Source organism: Solanum stenotomum, chromosome 12, assembly GCF_019186545.1.
Source record: "Solanum stenotomum isolate F172 chromosome 12, ASM1918654v1, whole genome shotgun sequence".
Taxonomy (NCBI): domain Eukaryota; kingdom Viridiplantae; phylum Streptophyta; class Magnoliopsida; order Solanales; family Solanaceae; genus Solanum; species Solanum stenotomum.
Window position 1 is genome coordinate 40,616,285 of NC_064293.1, and position 15,823 is coordinate 40,632,107.

The 15,823-nt window shown below is 34.4% G+C and overlaps 1 protein-coding gene and 1 long non-coding RNA gene across 2 annotated transcripts; both read left to right on the forward strand.

The window, feature by feature from the left end:
* Window positions 1-2,507: 2,507 nt before the first annotated feature.
* LOC125847835 (uncharacterized) lies at window positions 2,508-4,540 on the forward strand. Its single transcript, XM_049527541.1, has 2 exons — window positions 2,508-2,642; window positions 3,113-4,540. Exon 2 carries the CDS (start codon window positions 3,141-3,143, stop codon window positions 4,254-4,256), a length of 1,116 nt encoding a protein of 371 aa, XP_049383498.1. The 5' UTR covers window positions 2,508-2,642; window positions 3,113-3,140; the 3' UTR covers window positions 4,257-4,540.
* A 2,502-nt stretch (window positions 4,541-7,042) lies between these two features.
* On the forward strand, window positions 7,043-14,334 carry LOC125849303 (uncharacterized). The gene is made up of 8 exons (XR_007444601.1): window positions 7,043-7,145; window positions 7,658-7,717; window positions 7,841-9,338; window positions 9,440-11,445; window positions 12,357-13,153; window positions 13,243-13,535; window positions 13,624-13,739; window positions 13,840-14,334. It is a non-coding gene; the product is annotated as an uncharacterized LOC125849303 (long non-coding RNA).
* Window positions 14,335-15,823: the final 1,489 nt, after the last annotated feature.

The following is a 15,823-nucleotide window of genomic DNA, read 5'->3' on the forward strand; positions in this document are numbered from 1 at the left end:
TAGACCATAATTATATTTATTTTTAAAAAAAAATCACACATTTTGTGGGAGTTAGATTTTTTTTTTTCTTTTCACCTCGCTAATTGTATAATAGGGCCCACAAAGATGAGTTAAGCGTCACACGTACAGTCTTCATTGGCTGATTGATCGTTGATGTTACTGTGCAGTGTTTTAAAAAACGTTTTTGGGCGAGTCTCGGAGTGGGGCGTAAATTAAAGACGCAGATTCATAAGGCGTAAGTCCTGTGCGTAAAAACGTACGCTCGGACGTTTTTAATTAATTTTTTTAACCTTTTTTGCTTTAAATCATATTTTTACTGGTGTACTGATATTTCTCAAATAGTAATTATAGTACATTTTTTCTTCATTATTAATTATTAATACTTATCTCAAATAAAAATCATGAATCATTGAAAGATTTACTTTTATTTATTTTATTAGTAATAAAACTATAAAATTAAATATATATGAGATTACGCCCGGTAAATTCGTGCGACTTACGCCCCGTGTCTCGAGGCTTACGCCTCGCCCTATACTGTATAAAACGTCTCGCCTCACGCCCCAGCCTTTTAAAACACTGTTACTATGTAACCTGCAAGTAATATTAGTTATTTTATTTTCTCACCCTTTATATTAACTTATTAATAACATGAATACATGTATGATCAATAATCAGCTAATTTATTTCACATAAATTATGTACGTATCATTTTTTTATAAGTTATGTAAGTATTAATTATATAGAGTTACTGAAAAATATGACCAAACATTATATAATATTAATATATGAATTACTTTTATACAATATTTAGAAACCTATCAATCAAACATTGTATGAAATTATTATATAATAACTTTTATATAACATTTGAAAACCTACCGATCAAACATTATATTGTATAAAACTAATAAATTGATAACTTTTATCCTATTTGCATAGCAACTGTGGTATGAAATAAATATATGAATGACAAAGTTATTTGTATATTAGGTGTAGCGAAAATTAGCTACCAGACGTATGCTAATTTACAACAAACCAAACAATTAATATATATATAAAATATATTGTCAATTTTTTCTTTGATTTTTTTTCTATCTCGATAATTGCTTAGTTACTTTTAATTTCTTGTTAATTTTTTCTCTGATGGTAAGTAGTGATTCTAAATTGTTTTCTTGTTAATCCAATTGATTTTTTTTGCTTCGTTAATTTGTTGCAACGCGCTGCGAATACATGTATTAAATCTATTTTAGCTATTTGATATTTACTTTAATTTAAATTACTTAATTGCTTAATCCTATTTAATACAAAAATATTAATTGCTAATTATTTGTTATTTACTCAATTGTTTTTAGATAGTGATATTTTTAATTTTAATGATTATAATAATTATTAACTCACTGAATATTTTTAAAATTAAGAAATAAGAATTAGCTCACTAATGTATCGCAATATTTATAAAATTAAACCATGTGTAACTAATATCTACATAATTAAAACCTTATATACAACTAAGCCCTACGTAACTAAAAATCCTACATAATTAATATTGTCATTACTATTACATACACATCTAATACACATATCACTATTTACTAATATCTATATAACTCGATTCCACTACCAAACAACCAGGGCCGGACCCACCTTATAGCAAGGTGTGTCACCCGACACTGCTTCGTCGATATTTTTTATATTTATATATATAAAATCTGAAAAAAACAGAATATACTACTACTAAAATAAATCGCAGCATATGGACACACAAGTGTTCTTTGTCTGTTGGTTGGGTGCATGGCTTGGGTATAGGAGGTCCTAAGTTCAACCTTCAACAAACACATTTTTTCATCCTTGTTGAAATTTTATTCATTTCTTTTTTTATGAACTTAATTTCATGAAAACTTTTCGTACGCTACTGCAAACAACCTCAAAATATATACTGAGAAAAGCATGTGAATTTTATGTTGTAAAACGATAATTATAATATTTTAAGATGAGCTTCATCACTTTAAAGTAAAGAATTTTCATGCTAATAAATGGAAAAGATTGAACCTTTTTGAACAACAATTCTTCAATGTAACTAAGGAATATTCGTACGTAGGACAAGTGGATTACTTGCCAAATTTACTTATCCAATTTATAACTACACAAATATTAAAGTATATACATATTTTATTAAATAATAATTACTTATCATACTATAATTCATATTTTGTATAGTAATTCTTAGTAACATATTCAAGCTTCTCGGTTTGAGCTTCAAAAATTTTAAAAATAATTTGTATTAAAAATGTTACAATACACGAATTCAAATTAAGTTGGACAGAATGAAAAATTGATAAGATTTTTTTTTTTTTGATTTTCTATCCGGTGTCCGAAGCCTACATTTGAGCTCTAACTAAGCAATTGTTTAATGTATAGTTAACATATATTACCATTTTTCAGCTCTGTATAATCAGAGCCAATAATATTTTTTTTCCTGAAAATTAAATTAAATTAAATTAATAATAATTTGATCTTCAAAATTTTGTGTCATTTCATTTCAACTGGTTTTTCAACACACCATCTTTCTTTCTCCACATCTCTCTTTTTCTCTCTCTCTAAAAACCCTAATTTCAACTTCTTCTGTAAAATGACAAGATCAGGTATTTAGCCTTCATTGATTCTCATTGTGTTCAATTCTCAGCGTTTCATCTTAATTGCACATCAAAATTGGGACTTTTTTTTATTTTTTATTTTATCTAAGGAGCTAAGTTCAATTAGATTTGCATAATTCTCTTGAATCAGCTGCTAATTATCCTGGATTATGGTGAATTATGTACAAATCATCTGTTTTTGATATTGGAAGGTTGGAAAATCTTGAACTGACCTGAATTTGATTCATTTTTTAGTCTGTTGGTTTATTTTTCTGCTTTCTGTTTGTGGGTTTGGATTGAATTTTGGATTTATTTATTGATTTGGATTGAATTGAGTGAAGCGATTGAGTTTTTGGTAGTTTAGGGTTAATAGTATGCGAATCTAATGTAGGGTTTGGAAATAACAAGCTGCCAGCTAGTAGTTTTTTTTTTTAAGCTTTGTGCTAATAAAGGTGTGATTTTTAATGTTGTTTTTGTAGTTTGAAAGTGTGTAGATGTAGGAAAACGATGGAAGCTAATGTATGTGATATTAATCACTTGGATGCCGATGTTCTTTTGCCTCCACGTAAGCGGCTTCTTGCTGGATTGAAGAAGCAGAATTCTGATGTTTACTCATCTACCCCATCCCCGCCAACCGTTAGTAGTCCCCCGTGTGATTTTGATATCCGTCTTAATAATCTATTGAAGTCTCATTTTGGAGACTCTAATCGATCTTATGAGGAGATTGCTGAGGCCTCAAGATTGGCAGCTCTAGAAGCTGTGAAGGCTGCAAAAGCTGCAAGAGCCATTGCAGAAGAGAAGGCTGCGAAAGCAGCAAAGGCTGTGGCTGCTGCTAAGAGCGCTCTAGAATTGGTTGCTACTCTCTCTGATGAGGGAACCAGTAGGGACAAACATTTGAAGAGGAATAAGATGAAAAAACATGTTCCTGTTCAGACGCTGTACAATAAGAATAAGGGGACTGATAATTGTAGAACAGATGAAGAGTTAGCTCGGACGTTGCATAGAGCCATTAATAGCTCTCCAAGAATTTTGAAGAACTCAACCTCTGACTCGAGAAATCAAAAACATAAGAGGCTGAAGAGGTCTTCTCCTTCTGAAAAATCTAAGCTTCAGAATGGAAGTACATCCCTGGAAGGAAACCGTCCTTCCACGAGCAATGGGAATGGTTTTACTAGAGAAAGAGAGTCAGATAGGCATATCTCGGATAAAGACCTTGTTAGAGTAGATTTAAACACAAAATTCAATAAATCTGACCACACAAAGATGGAAAATGGGGAAGCATCACATTCTAGTGAAGCTGACTATGTAAATACGGATAGCAAGGAAAGAGAATCAATTATCTCAAAGGAGAAAGTTGGGGATTCTGTAAATGATAGTTGCAACATTGAGAAAAAGAAAGGAAGGCTTAAGCAGAAAAAGTTACCACTCAGCATTTGCAGCTTCAGGGATCAAGCAAGCCCTAAAGAGGATTTGAAATCAAAGAGTTCATCATCATTTGATGAGAACATCAACAAAGGTACTACAAGTAATAATCCCATTTTTCCGCTTGAGAGGCCAATGTGGAAGTGTCAATCATTCAAGGCACCTACATGTGTTGAACCAAATAAGGTGATGCAGTCATAGTCTTGGTATTTTCGTTTGAAGAAGTGCGGCTACCGTAATGGGACTTGTAGTCTGAGGTAGTGTCATGTATGTTTTCTTTCCTTCTTTTTCGAGTTAAGGCCTTCTCCGTCCAGTTCCATTTTTCCTTGTTATGGGCATTGTAATGTTTTGAACATACAATCGTGTATATTTTTTATATGTAATTGCTTACCTATTCTGTATTGCACATGAAAGATGTCCACCTATACTTTTGTCTAGCAAGTGGCAGCACAGAAATAAGATGGAGAGACAATTCAGAGTTTTCAGACAGCTTCCTGTTTACTCAAGTCATGTGTGAAATAATTATTTGAAGGGCCGTGCGTTGTTTTAACCTTGTGCTAAAGATGGCTAAAATAATCAGGGATGGCCTATAAGAACTCTGGAAACCAACTTTACTCCTCATATGATATTGATTCATTGACCATCCAGATTACACATGTCCACATAGCTACTTCCTACTTTAATGTTTTAGGGCTGATGAATGAAATCAGATTAATCTTTCTACACATTTTTGTCACATTGACAGGATGCTGCTGTCTTATTGTGTGCCAGTCCAGGTACTTCTCTTTCTGATGAATGTTTGCAGTCATCATCAGTAACTCTGTTTTTCTTGTTGCTTTTAGGACTTCTGTCTGTTGATTGTAAATTATCAACCAGTCCTTTTGGCACTACATTGAATTTTGTTTCAATTTGTTCAAAATTATAGAGTGGTCGAGATGTGTTGGCCAAGCAAAAACATTATGTGAATGGCTAAACTTTGAGTATGTGATAATTTTGTGTGTGATCATTGGTCGCGTTTCTTTACATTCTTGTGATTTCCCTGTTGAAAGTTTAGTTGTTTGTAATTCCTCTTCATCAGATCATTTGAATCCATAGAATGACTGTTTTGCTTCATGTATTTGGTTGAAGGAGCTACCCCAAGTTTAGGGAACTTGAACTTCTAGTTTTTCTGCTATTTTGCTAAATAGTGTCTTCACTTCTTTCAAAATGCACAAGATTTGGGTATATTGCTCATTTTTAGGTGAATCGAACTTGCTTCGATCGATTTAGTTGTTGCTTGATGGAAGGAGGATGATAATCTTTAAAAAGTTGGTATAATTAATTAACGTTCCCAAAAATTTCTTTCCCATATACTTGAGTCTTGGTAGCTAGAGTATTTGAAATGAAATGATCATAGAATTAAAATAGCATTTGTAATAAGTTATAGCCATTACGTGTAAAATTAGCTAGTAAGTAAGTTTTTATGGTTAGACTTGGATCTTATCAAAGAAAATCTTCTAAGGGCATCTCCAACCCAAACACCAAATTTGGTGTCAGCACTATTTTAGTGTAAATCAACTCCAACTTCACTGCATCAAATTTTACACCAAAAAGGAATATTTTTCCTCTTCTCATTATTATATTATTATTATTTCTTATTTCATAAAACAAATTCTTTCTAAAACATTCACCATATATAATTCATATTTTTTTTTTATAGTCGTTTAATATGAATTATATATTTAGAAAGAATTTGTGAAGATTAATTGTAGTTATATCCAATTATACTTTATAGTAATTTATTTATTTTTTAAAAGTCATAAATAGAAAAATTAATTTATAAAAAAAGTAACTTTTATATCTAAAATTAATATTATAAAAATATTACATAAAAAATAATTAAATATATAAGATATTTAATTACAACATATAATTTATATAATGTTTAATTAAAAGTTTTGTATAATGAAATAATGTTAAAATATTTAATAAGTGAATTTGTGTGATGAATAGTGTCACACACAAAAATGGTGTAAAATTTGGCGTTGGGTTGGAGCTCCAAAACACCAAATTTTACACCAAATTAGAATTTGGTGTTGGAGATAGTCTAATATGTCTTCAATTCAGATTGGGCCATCTTTATCGGCCCGGCCCATTTTTGGAACAAGGACCAGCCCAGAACCATTAAAGGGGAGGGGATGAGACACCTAAACAGGCCTGCTGGACCAACACCAATAAGAAAATAAGAAAAATCTTTAAAAACTAACCAACTTAAATATATTTTTTCCTCTTATCGAAAGTTAATTTTTTAACTCAAATAGTTATTAACTTAGCATATACATTAGTGACATTCGAAGTAACCAAACTATAATTAAATGATATAAATTAAAAACTAAAGATTGCAGCTATAGTAGGTTTCATAATTTAAGAAATATTATACACTAATTTCAATTCAAAATAGAACATGCAAGCCTTTCTTTTTTCTTCAAAAAATGCCCGTGATGAAGCAACATGTCGATAAAGACTTGTCTGCCTCAAATCATTAGAGATAGATATACAATTCAACTACAAATTTGAAACATAATAACTTTGACCTAAATTATATATCTTATTTTAAGAAAATATTTTAATAGGTATAAAATATTATTTTTTATCTCATAATTTAAGATTTTAAATTTTGAATAATAAATTTCATATTCTGAATCGGCCTTTAAATTTTACATATTTTTAATGATTTATGTTTTTTACATCATTTATAATTTTTGTTATCATCAATAAATAGAAGATAAATATCCACCTTTCAAAATTTACACTAAAAAACAAATGAGTCAAAAAAGTTAAAAATAAAATAGAGTCTTCTATTTTCAAAAACAATATAAAGAAGTACTAGAATAAAAATTAAAATAAATAATTAAAGTATATATTTTGTATGAACCATTTTTTTGTGCGTGGATTAAACTACTATAAATAAAAGTAACCCAGCGCTCATTTTAGAACATACGCTACGCGTAGACAACTCCACTGGATTATTGCTGCTCTCCGGTGACGATTCGACAACCTAAATCATTTTTTCCGGCGAACTCGTTGAAAATTTCCCGGCGATCTCGAAGGGTATTCTTGGAACTTGAAACTCGGACATTATCATTATCTTGGAACTTTGTTGTCTTTTTGAAGTTACATGGATTGTTAGATTATCTTGGAATTCTTGCAAGTTGCATGCATTCTTTTTACGAAAAAACGAAGACCTTTTTGTCTTTTTTGAAGTTACATTGGCATTCTTAGTTGTCTTGTTGAAGTTAAAATGGTATGTTTAAATGCAGATTTTAGGGAAATCAAATAAATTGAAGTTTTCAAGAATATTTGCAAATATCAAGAAAATTCAAGAAATCTTTTCTTTTTTCAAAAAAATTATGTTGTTATTCTCGCAATTTATGTTAAGGGTGTTCAAGAATTCGTTTTAACAATTTATATCAGTTCTGTGCTCCATCTCGTTGATAGCAATAATGATTTTTAAGGGTTCATGACATCATTCATATTTTAGGAAATACTCCACTAGTCCACTAGCTAACAAGATTATTTTGCATGTCTTTCATGAGAAAATGGTTGTTTTCTTGATAATACAGGCTTTGTATTTTTTGGGCGTTAATCTAACTGACGTGGATCTGTTAGAATTTCTTCAGCAGGTTGGTCTATCTACTAACTAGCTCTCATATTTCACCCTTCATTTAATTAACTCCAATTTTTCTCATGTGGAATCTTGCTTAAATGCCGTGTCATATTCTCTGAATAATGTTTGCAATCCACAGCTTGCTGATACAGATGGATCATCTATAGTACCCCATCAATGAATCGGTTCCTGAATAACAAGGTTTGCAGAAGTAAGTTAATATTTAGTTTCTGAATTTGGAGCTACCTTGATGCTCTCTCGCCTTCATCCACCCTGCATAGGAAAAAGCGAAAGAACAGGTTATCTGTATTGGTGGTAATGAAAATGGGTACAGAAACGAAATTAGTTGGTGAGAAACCCAAGAAAGGGTTGTCTTAGCACCATGCCTTTCATCATTGGTACTCTATTACTTCTCTTTCTTTTTTTTTCGTTTTTAAATCGTTTGCATGCATTAAGTACTAATTATTTTTAAAAGAAATCTTTTTTTTTTCAGTGGATGAGAAGCATTTGAAAGGTGGTAAGTTATGGTTTACAATTCAACATGATAATTTACTTGATGACGTATTATAACATGAGTGCTGCCACTTTCAAATGGGTTGGCCATTGTTGGGGTCATTTTAGAGCTGTTGCCTTGGGATCCATATCCACTCTTATTGTGAGTTGTGCCATTTCACAATTCCACCAAGATGTTTTTCTTTTGAAATACTAATTGTTTCATCAGTTTTGAGTCAATCTGGATTTCATTGTTTGATTTAGTTATTATAATTGTGCTCGCCTTACCTATTCCACCGGGTACCTGCAACCTTCCACCAATACGGATAACTTGAGCAACTCTTCTCAGCAAGACTAAGGTAGACTAAGGTTGTCTGGGGTGAAGCATAATTGATGGATTGTTTCCTGATTAGCTATTTTCCTTTACATGGTCTAGATTTTTGACTTTGATTGTTTCTTAAAAGTGGAAAATAGTGTCCTGCTAGAGAATGGGAAATATATAGCTCAACTTTTTCTGATTTTGTTAATGTTTTTAGGTTCACTAGAGGTGGGCTGCTGAGAACATCATAGTGAAGTGACTAACGATGGCAAGTCACGATTTCATGCAGTTTTAATTGTTTCGATTAATTGCACCTGCTAATTTGTGTGTTGCTTGCACAAAGGGCATATGCTTTATATGAAAATTGATACTCTGAGATTTTAGGAGAAAGTTCCACTTTTCTTGGTGCGTCTTCTCTAATTCCTAAGCTAACTTGATGCTTGCAGCCATGAAAGATCACAAAGCTTTTGAGCTGATTTGTGTTGTGGCTTTGCAAAGTTCAGTTTCTTTGTCCTTCCTCACCAAACCACCCTTTTCGTGAAATTACACATGAGCTTCCTCTTTTCTTATTCTTTTTACTCTCTCTATTCCATTTTATAAGCGATGAGGATCTGGAGGTTTTATCTTCCGTGGAATTTCAATAAAACTTGTTTTCTCTCGAGCTGATTAAACTGTTGCTTGGCACGGCACCCCAGGTGGGTCTATGAGATTTTGGAATTAAATTTCCATTTCATGGTGTTTCTTCTCCGTCCCATAAGGCTAACTGTTGTTTGCAGCCGCAACAGATTTAATGCTTTTGAGCTGATTCGTGTTTTTACTTGGCAAAGTTCAGTTTCTCACCGAACCACTCTTTTTGTGATATTGCACATGCACTTCCTATTTTCGTATTCTTATTACTCACTCTGCTTCGTTTTATACACAATGAAGATTTGGATGTTTTCATCCGTTGATGTTCAATCAAGCATGTTGCCTGTCGAGCTAAATAACTGTTGCTTGGCATGACACTTCAGGTGGGTCTATGAGATTTTGGGAAAAGTTCCATTTTATGGTCCTCCTTCTCTGTCTCATAGGCAAACTGATGCTTGCAGCCATGCTGGGTTCCATAGTTTTTGAGCTTATCATGTTTTGGACCACAAAGTTGAATTTTTGTCACTAAATCACCCTTTTGGTGAAACTACACGACTTTCTACTTTTCTTGTTCTTATTACTCTCTCTGGTATTACTCACAAAAGCAATTTAACAGGGTTTTTCTCTAGTTGAAAACTGTTGCTTGGCATGGCACCTTAGGTGGGTATATGAGATTTAGGAGAAAGTTCCATATCATGGTGCGTCTTCTCTGTCTCATAAGGCTAACTGATGCTTGCAGCCATGACAGATTTCAAAGCTTTTGAGCTGATTCGTGTTTTGGCTTGGCAAAGTTTAGTTTCTTTTCCCCCCTCATTGAACCAACCTTTTCGTGAAATTACACATGAGCTTCCCCTTTTCTTTTTCTTATTACTCTCTCTCCTCTGTTTTATAAACGATGAGGATGTGGAGGTTTTGTCTTCTGTGGAAGTTCGATAAAACTTTGTTTTCTCTTGAGCTGATTAAGCTGTTGCTTGGCACAACATCTCATGTGGGTCTATGAGCTTTTTGAATTTAATTTCCATTTCATGGTGTTTCTTCTCTGTCTCATAAGGCTAACTGTTGTTTGCAGCCACAACGGATTTCAGTGCTTTTGAGCTGATTCATGTTTTTACTTGGCAAAGCTCAGTTTCTTTCTCACCCCTCACCGAACCACCCTTTTTGTGATATAACACATGCACTGCCTCTTTTCTTACTCTTATTACTCACTCTGCTCCATTTTATACACAATGAAGATTTGGATGTTTTCATCTGTTGATGTTCAATCAAACATGTTGCATGTGGAGCTAAAGAATTGTTGCTTGACATGACACTTCAGGTGGGTCTATGAGATTTTGGGAAAAGTTCCATTTTATGGTCCTTCTCTGTCTCATAGGCAAACTGATGCTTGCAGCCATGCTGGGTTTCACAATTTTTGAGCTTACCGTGTTTTGGCACCACTAAGTTCAATTTTTTTGTCACTAAATCCCCCTTCTGGTGAAACTACACGACCTTCTACTTTTCTTGTTCTTATTATGCTCTCTTGTATAACTCAAAAAAGCAATTTAACATGTTTTTTCTCGAGTTGAAAACTGTTGCTTGGCATGGCACCTCAGGTGGGTAAATGAGATTTAGAAGATATTTCCACTTCATGGTGCGTCTTCTTTGTCTCATAAGGCTAACTGATGCTTGCAGCCATGACAGATTTCAAAGCTTTTGAGCTGATTCGTGTTTTGGCTTGTCAAAGTTTAGTTTCTTTTCCCCCCTCACCGGACCATCCTTTTAGTGAAATGACAGATGAGCTTCCTCTTTTTTTATTCTTATTACTCTCTCTCCTCTGTTTTATAAACGATGAGGGTGTGGAGGTTTTGTCTTTCATGCAAGTTCAGTAAAATTTGTTTTCTCTTAAGCTGATTAAACTGTTGTTTGTCATGGCACATCAGGTGGGTCTATGAGATTTTTGAATTAAATTTCCATTTCATGGTGTTTCTTCTCTGTCTCATAAAGCTAAATGTTGTTTGCAGCCACAACGGATTTCAGTGCTTTTGAGCTGATTCATGTTTTTACTCTGCAAAATTCAGTTTTTTTCCCACCCCTCACCGAACCACCCTTTTTGTGATACTACACATGCACTTTCTCTTTTCTTATTCTTATTACTCACTCTGCTTCGTTTTATACACAATGAAGATTTGGGTGTTTCCATCCGTTGATGTTCAATCAAACATGTTGCATGTCGAGCTAAAGAACTGTTGCTTGGCGTGGCACTTAAGGTGGGTCTATGAAATTTTGGGAAAAGTTCCATTTTATGGTCCTGCTTCTCTGTCTCATAGGTAAACTGATGCTTGAAGCCATGCTGGGTTTCACTGCTTTTGAGCTTATTGTGTTTTGGCACCACAAAGTTCAATTTTTTTTGTCACTAAATCACCCTTTTGGTGAAACTACACGACCTTCTACTTTCTTGTTCTTATTACTCTCTCTGGTACGGCTCAACAAAACAATTTAACATGTTTTTTTCTCGAGTTGAAAACTGTTGGTTGGCATGGCACCTGAGGTGGGTATATGGGATTTAGGAGAAAGTTCCATTTCATGGTGCGCCTTCTCTATCTCATAAGGCTAACCGATGCTTGCGGCCATGACAGATTTCAAAGCTTTTGGGCTGATTCTTGTTTTGGATTGGCAAGGCTCAGTTTCTTTTCGTGAAATTACACATGAGCTTCCTCTTTTCTTATTCTTATTACTCTCTCTCCTTCGTTTTATAAACGATGAGGATGTGGAGGTTTTGTCTTCCGTGGAAGTTCAATAAAACTTGTTTTCTCTTGATCTGATTAAACTGTTGCTTGGCACGACACCTTAGGTGGGTCTATAAGATTTTTGAATTATATTTCCATTTCATAAAGTTTCTTCTTCGTCTCATAGGGCTAACTGTTGTTTACAGCCACGGCGGATTTCCATGCTTTTGATCTGCTTCATGTTTTTACTTGGCAAAGTTCAGTTTCTTTCCCACCCCTCACCGAACCACCTTTCTCATGATATTACACATGCACTCCCTCTTTTCTTATTCTTATTACTCACTCTACTCCATTTTATACACAATGAAAATTTGGATGTTTTCATCTGTTGATGTTCAATCAAACATGTTGCTTGTAGAGCTATTGAACTACTGCTTGGCGTGGCTCTTCTGGTGGGTCTATGAGATTTTGGGAAAAGTTCCATTTTATGGCCCTTCTTCTCTGTCTCATAGGCAAACTGATGCTTGCAGCCATGCTGGGTTTCACAGCTTTTGAGCTTATCTTGTTTTGGCACCACAAAGTTCAATTTACTTTGTCTCTAAATCACCCTTTTGGTGAAACTACACGACCTTCTACTTTTCTTATTCTTATTACTCTTGCTGGTATAACTCAAAAAAGCAATTTTACATCTTTTTCTCGAGTTGAAAACTGTGTTGCTTGGCATGGCACCTCAGGTGGGTATATGGGATTTAGGAGAAAGTTCCATTTCATGGTGCGTCTTCTCTTTCTCATAAGGCTTAACTGATGCTTGCAGCCATGACAGATTTCAAAGCTTTTGAGCTGATTCGTGTTATGGCTTGGCAAAGTTCTGTTTCCTTTCCCCTCCCACCAAACCACCCTTTTTGTGAAATTACATGTCAGCTTCCTCTTTTCTTATTCTGATTACTCTCTTTGCTACGTTTTATCAACCTTGAGGATGTGGAGGTTTTGTCTTCTGTTGAAGTTCAATAAAACTTATTTTTTCTTGAGCTGAAAAATTGTTGCTTGGCACGGCACCTCAGGTTGGTCTATAAGATTTTTAAATTAAATTTCCATTTCATGATGTTTCTTCTGACTTTGAACTATTTCCTTGTTATTGCATGCTTTCCCAAAATTAAATTAAATCTTGTTAGTTAGTAGAGTATTGCATGCTTTCCCACAAAGTTTTGGCTTTAAAGGAGAGGCTCTGAGCTCTATTTCTGACATTTCTTTGTTGGAAATTGTTACTAAAACTCTTGGGATGCCAAATGGATATTGCAAGGTTTTGAAGGTAAAGTTCTTTTGAGATATGACTGTTAGTATCCATTAGGATAGGTAAAAAACTACTAACTTGGTCTTTATTTTTGCCGTTGTTTACAGGATGGGAAGTGTTTGTACCTTGGATTTGGTAACTGTAGACATGAAAATCTGAAGAATTATTTGATACCAAAAGCTATGCTCTCCTCTTGGGTGCATGGGGACTCGCATAAATGGATTGGTGCTGGAAATTTAGGTAAAACAGATGAGCTTATAAGGAAGAAGAAGAGTAGAAGATGTCATTCAGCTCCTCCCTTTTACCAAGGCAAGAAGAAGTTCCTTGCCACGAGTGAGTCTTCAGAAAGGCTGGATGAAATAACAATACAAGACTGTTCATGATGTGCCACTCATACCAGGTAATTTTCCTTGAGTGCTTGTTTGTGTTAATAATCAACGATGACAGAAAATGTGTGCAACTAATTAGTGTTGTTTTCCATCATGGAGAAACTAGAGCAGTAAGGAGACTGCAGAAGCTTTCTGTAGCTTCCACAGCTGTCATCCCACCAGTGTGATCAATCTTCCACCCCAAGTTGTGGTAATCGTGTATTCTTTGATGAAAGGTAATGTTATCAAATTTCTTGGGAGGGTAAGGTATCTTTCTGATATTATCTAAATAAAAATATGTTAGTAACTCAGATGATCTGATGTTTCTCTCCCCAGGCCAAGTGTGAAAATGAAACTTGTTAACATCTGGAATAGTAAATTACAAGCTCCAGGGGAGTGCACAATTACATGTGATGTGGAGTAAAAAGAAGGTAAACCATTCCTTCCATTTGTTACTGACCTGAATAAGAGCCTAAGTTGCATGGTGTAATGTCCCATATTTAAACAAGGACATATTAGTCCTTAGCAAAAGAAAAAGAAAAAAAAAAAAAAGAAACTTGGCAATGCTAGCCTTTTAAGGTCTATTGGAAACAACTTCTCTAGTACCCCACAAAGGACCGGGGTAAGGTCTATCTACCAATGCTACCTTTTAATTATAGGATAAGGCTGTGATGATGACAAATGAAGTTGTATAGTGTTGGGTCAGTTATTGGAGTTACCATTATCGTGGCAAGGCAACCCGGTAAGGCATCTCCATTTTGCAACCGAGATCTGCAGCCATGGCGGTTGCTTCGTCTCCTTTTGCCTGGTTTTATTACAAATCTGAGCCTCAGAAGAAAGAATTGGCCGAAAGACGCTTGCAGTCTTGTGAATTACCTTTTGTTAGGTTAGCCTAAAAAATTCATGAATGAGGCAGCAGAGAGTATGGGATTTCTATCAAGGGTGGTTACCCTTCTCTCTATATGCTTTGCCTGTGATTCTCCATTTTTAAAAATAAACCAACAGCCCTTAAAAAGAAAGAGACAGAGAGAGTACAGGTCCTTCTGAATTCTATTATGATGGAGATGATTTGACATATGCATTTCTTAAGAATTATTTGATACCACAAGCTATGCTCTTCTCTAGGGTGGATGGGGACTCGCATAAATGGATTGATGCTGGAAATCGAGGTAAAACAGATGAGCTTATAAGGCTGAAGATGAGTAGAAGAAGCCATTGCTCCTCCATTTTACCAAGGAAAAAGAAGTTCTTCGCCACAAGTGAGTCTACAAGAAAGGCAGCAGGAAGAAACAATATTAAGACTGTTCACGATGTGCCACTCAAGCCTGGTAATTTGTCCTTGAGTGCCAACTATGCTGACCAAATTCAAAACTGTTCTGCAACTTCCATTCTCAAACTTCAAGATCATTTACCAGGTAAGTTACGATCTTTGTTTAGATTTTGATCACACAACCAGTCTATGGAACTTGAACAAATTGCCATTTACCAGAAATTTCATTGCACTAAATTTTGCTACAATTCATCAAAGTTAAACCTAACTCTGAACATGAAGTTATATGTTTTGGTTAAACAGGAACTTAAATCTGATTCACAAGAAGCCAAGATCTGTCACACTTCTTGCTGTAACATTCTCTTATACTTGTCTCTGTCATATTATATATTCAAAGTGTGGAAGTACATGTAAGCCATTTGCAGATCAGTCTTAAGAAGGGAAAGGTATTGTAGTACTGATTATAGTTGTTAATACAGGACTAGTTGCTCACCTACTTTCTCAAACGTTTTACTACACTTTATAGCTTATTCTTTGACATTCACATTCCTCACGCTGAAGGATATATGCCTGTCTAAATGTGAAACAAAGCATGACAAGCACTTCTTCTCAAGCTAGTTATTCCATTCTGAGGTATCAATAACAGTTTATATCAGTTCTGTCCTCCATCTTGTTGAAAGCAAGAAGGATTTTCAAGGCTTTAAGCCTTTTAAGTGTCATATGTGTGCATTGTCTTTAAGGTCCATTTTTGAGGGGTGGTTGCCTCCCTTCTCTGGTAAGCCCTGATTTTTTTTTAAGTTCTGCACTTATGCTAGTTTGCATTTCCGTTTTGGCAAGTAATTACTTGTGAACCCCTTTTTGTTAGATTATCTGAATGAGGCAGCAGAGAGAATAATGGGATTTCTATTCAAGGGTGGTTGTCCTTCTCTCTATGCTTTGCCTATGATTCTTCCATTTTCTAAACAAACCAACAACCCTTAAAAAAGAGAAAGAGACATAGATAGAGTACACTACAGTTTCTGGTCATTTAGGTTCTGGACTGTGATTTTC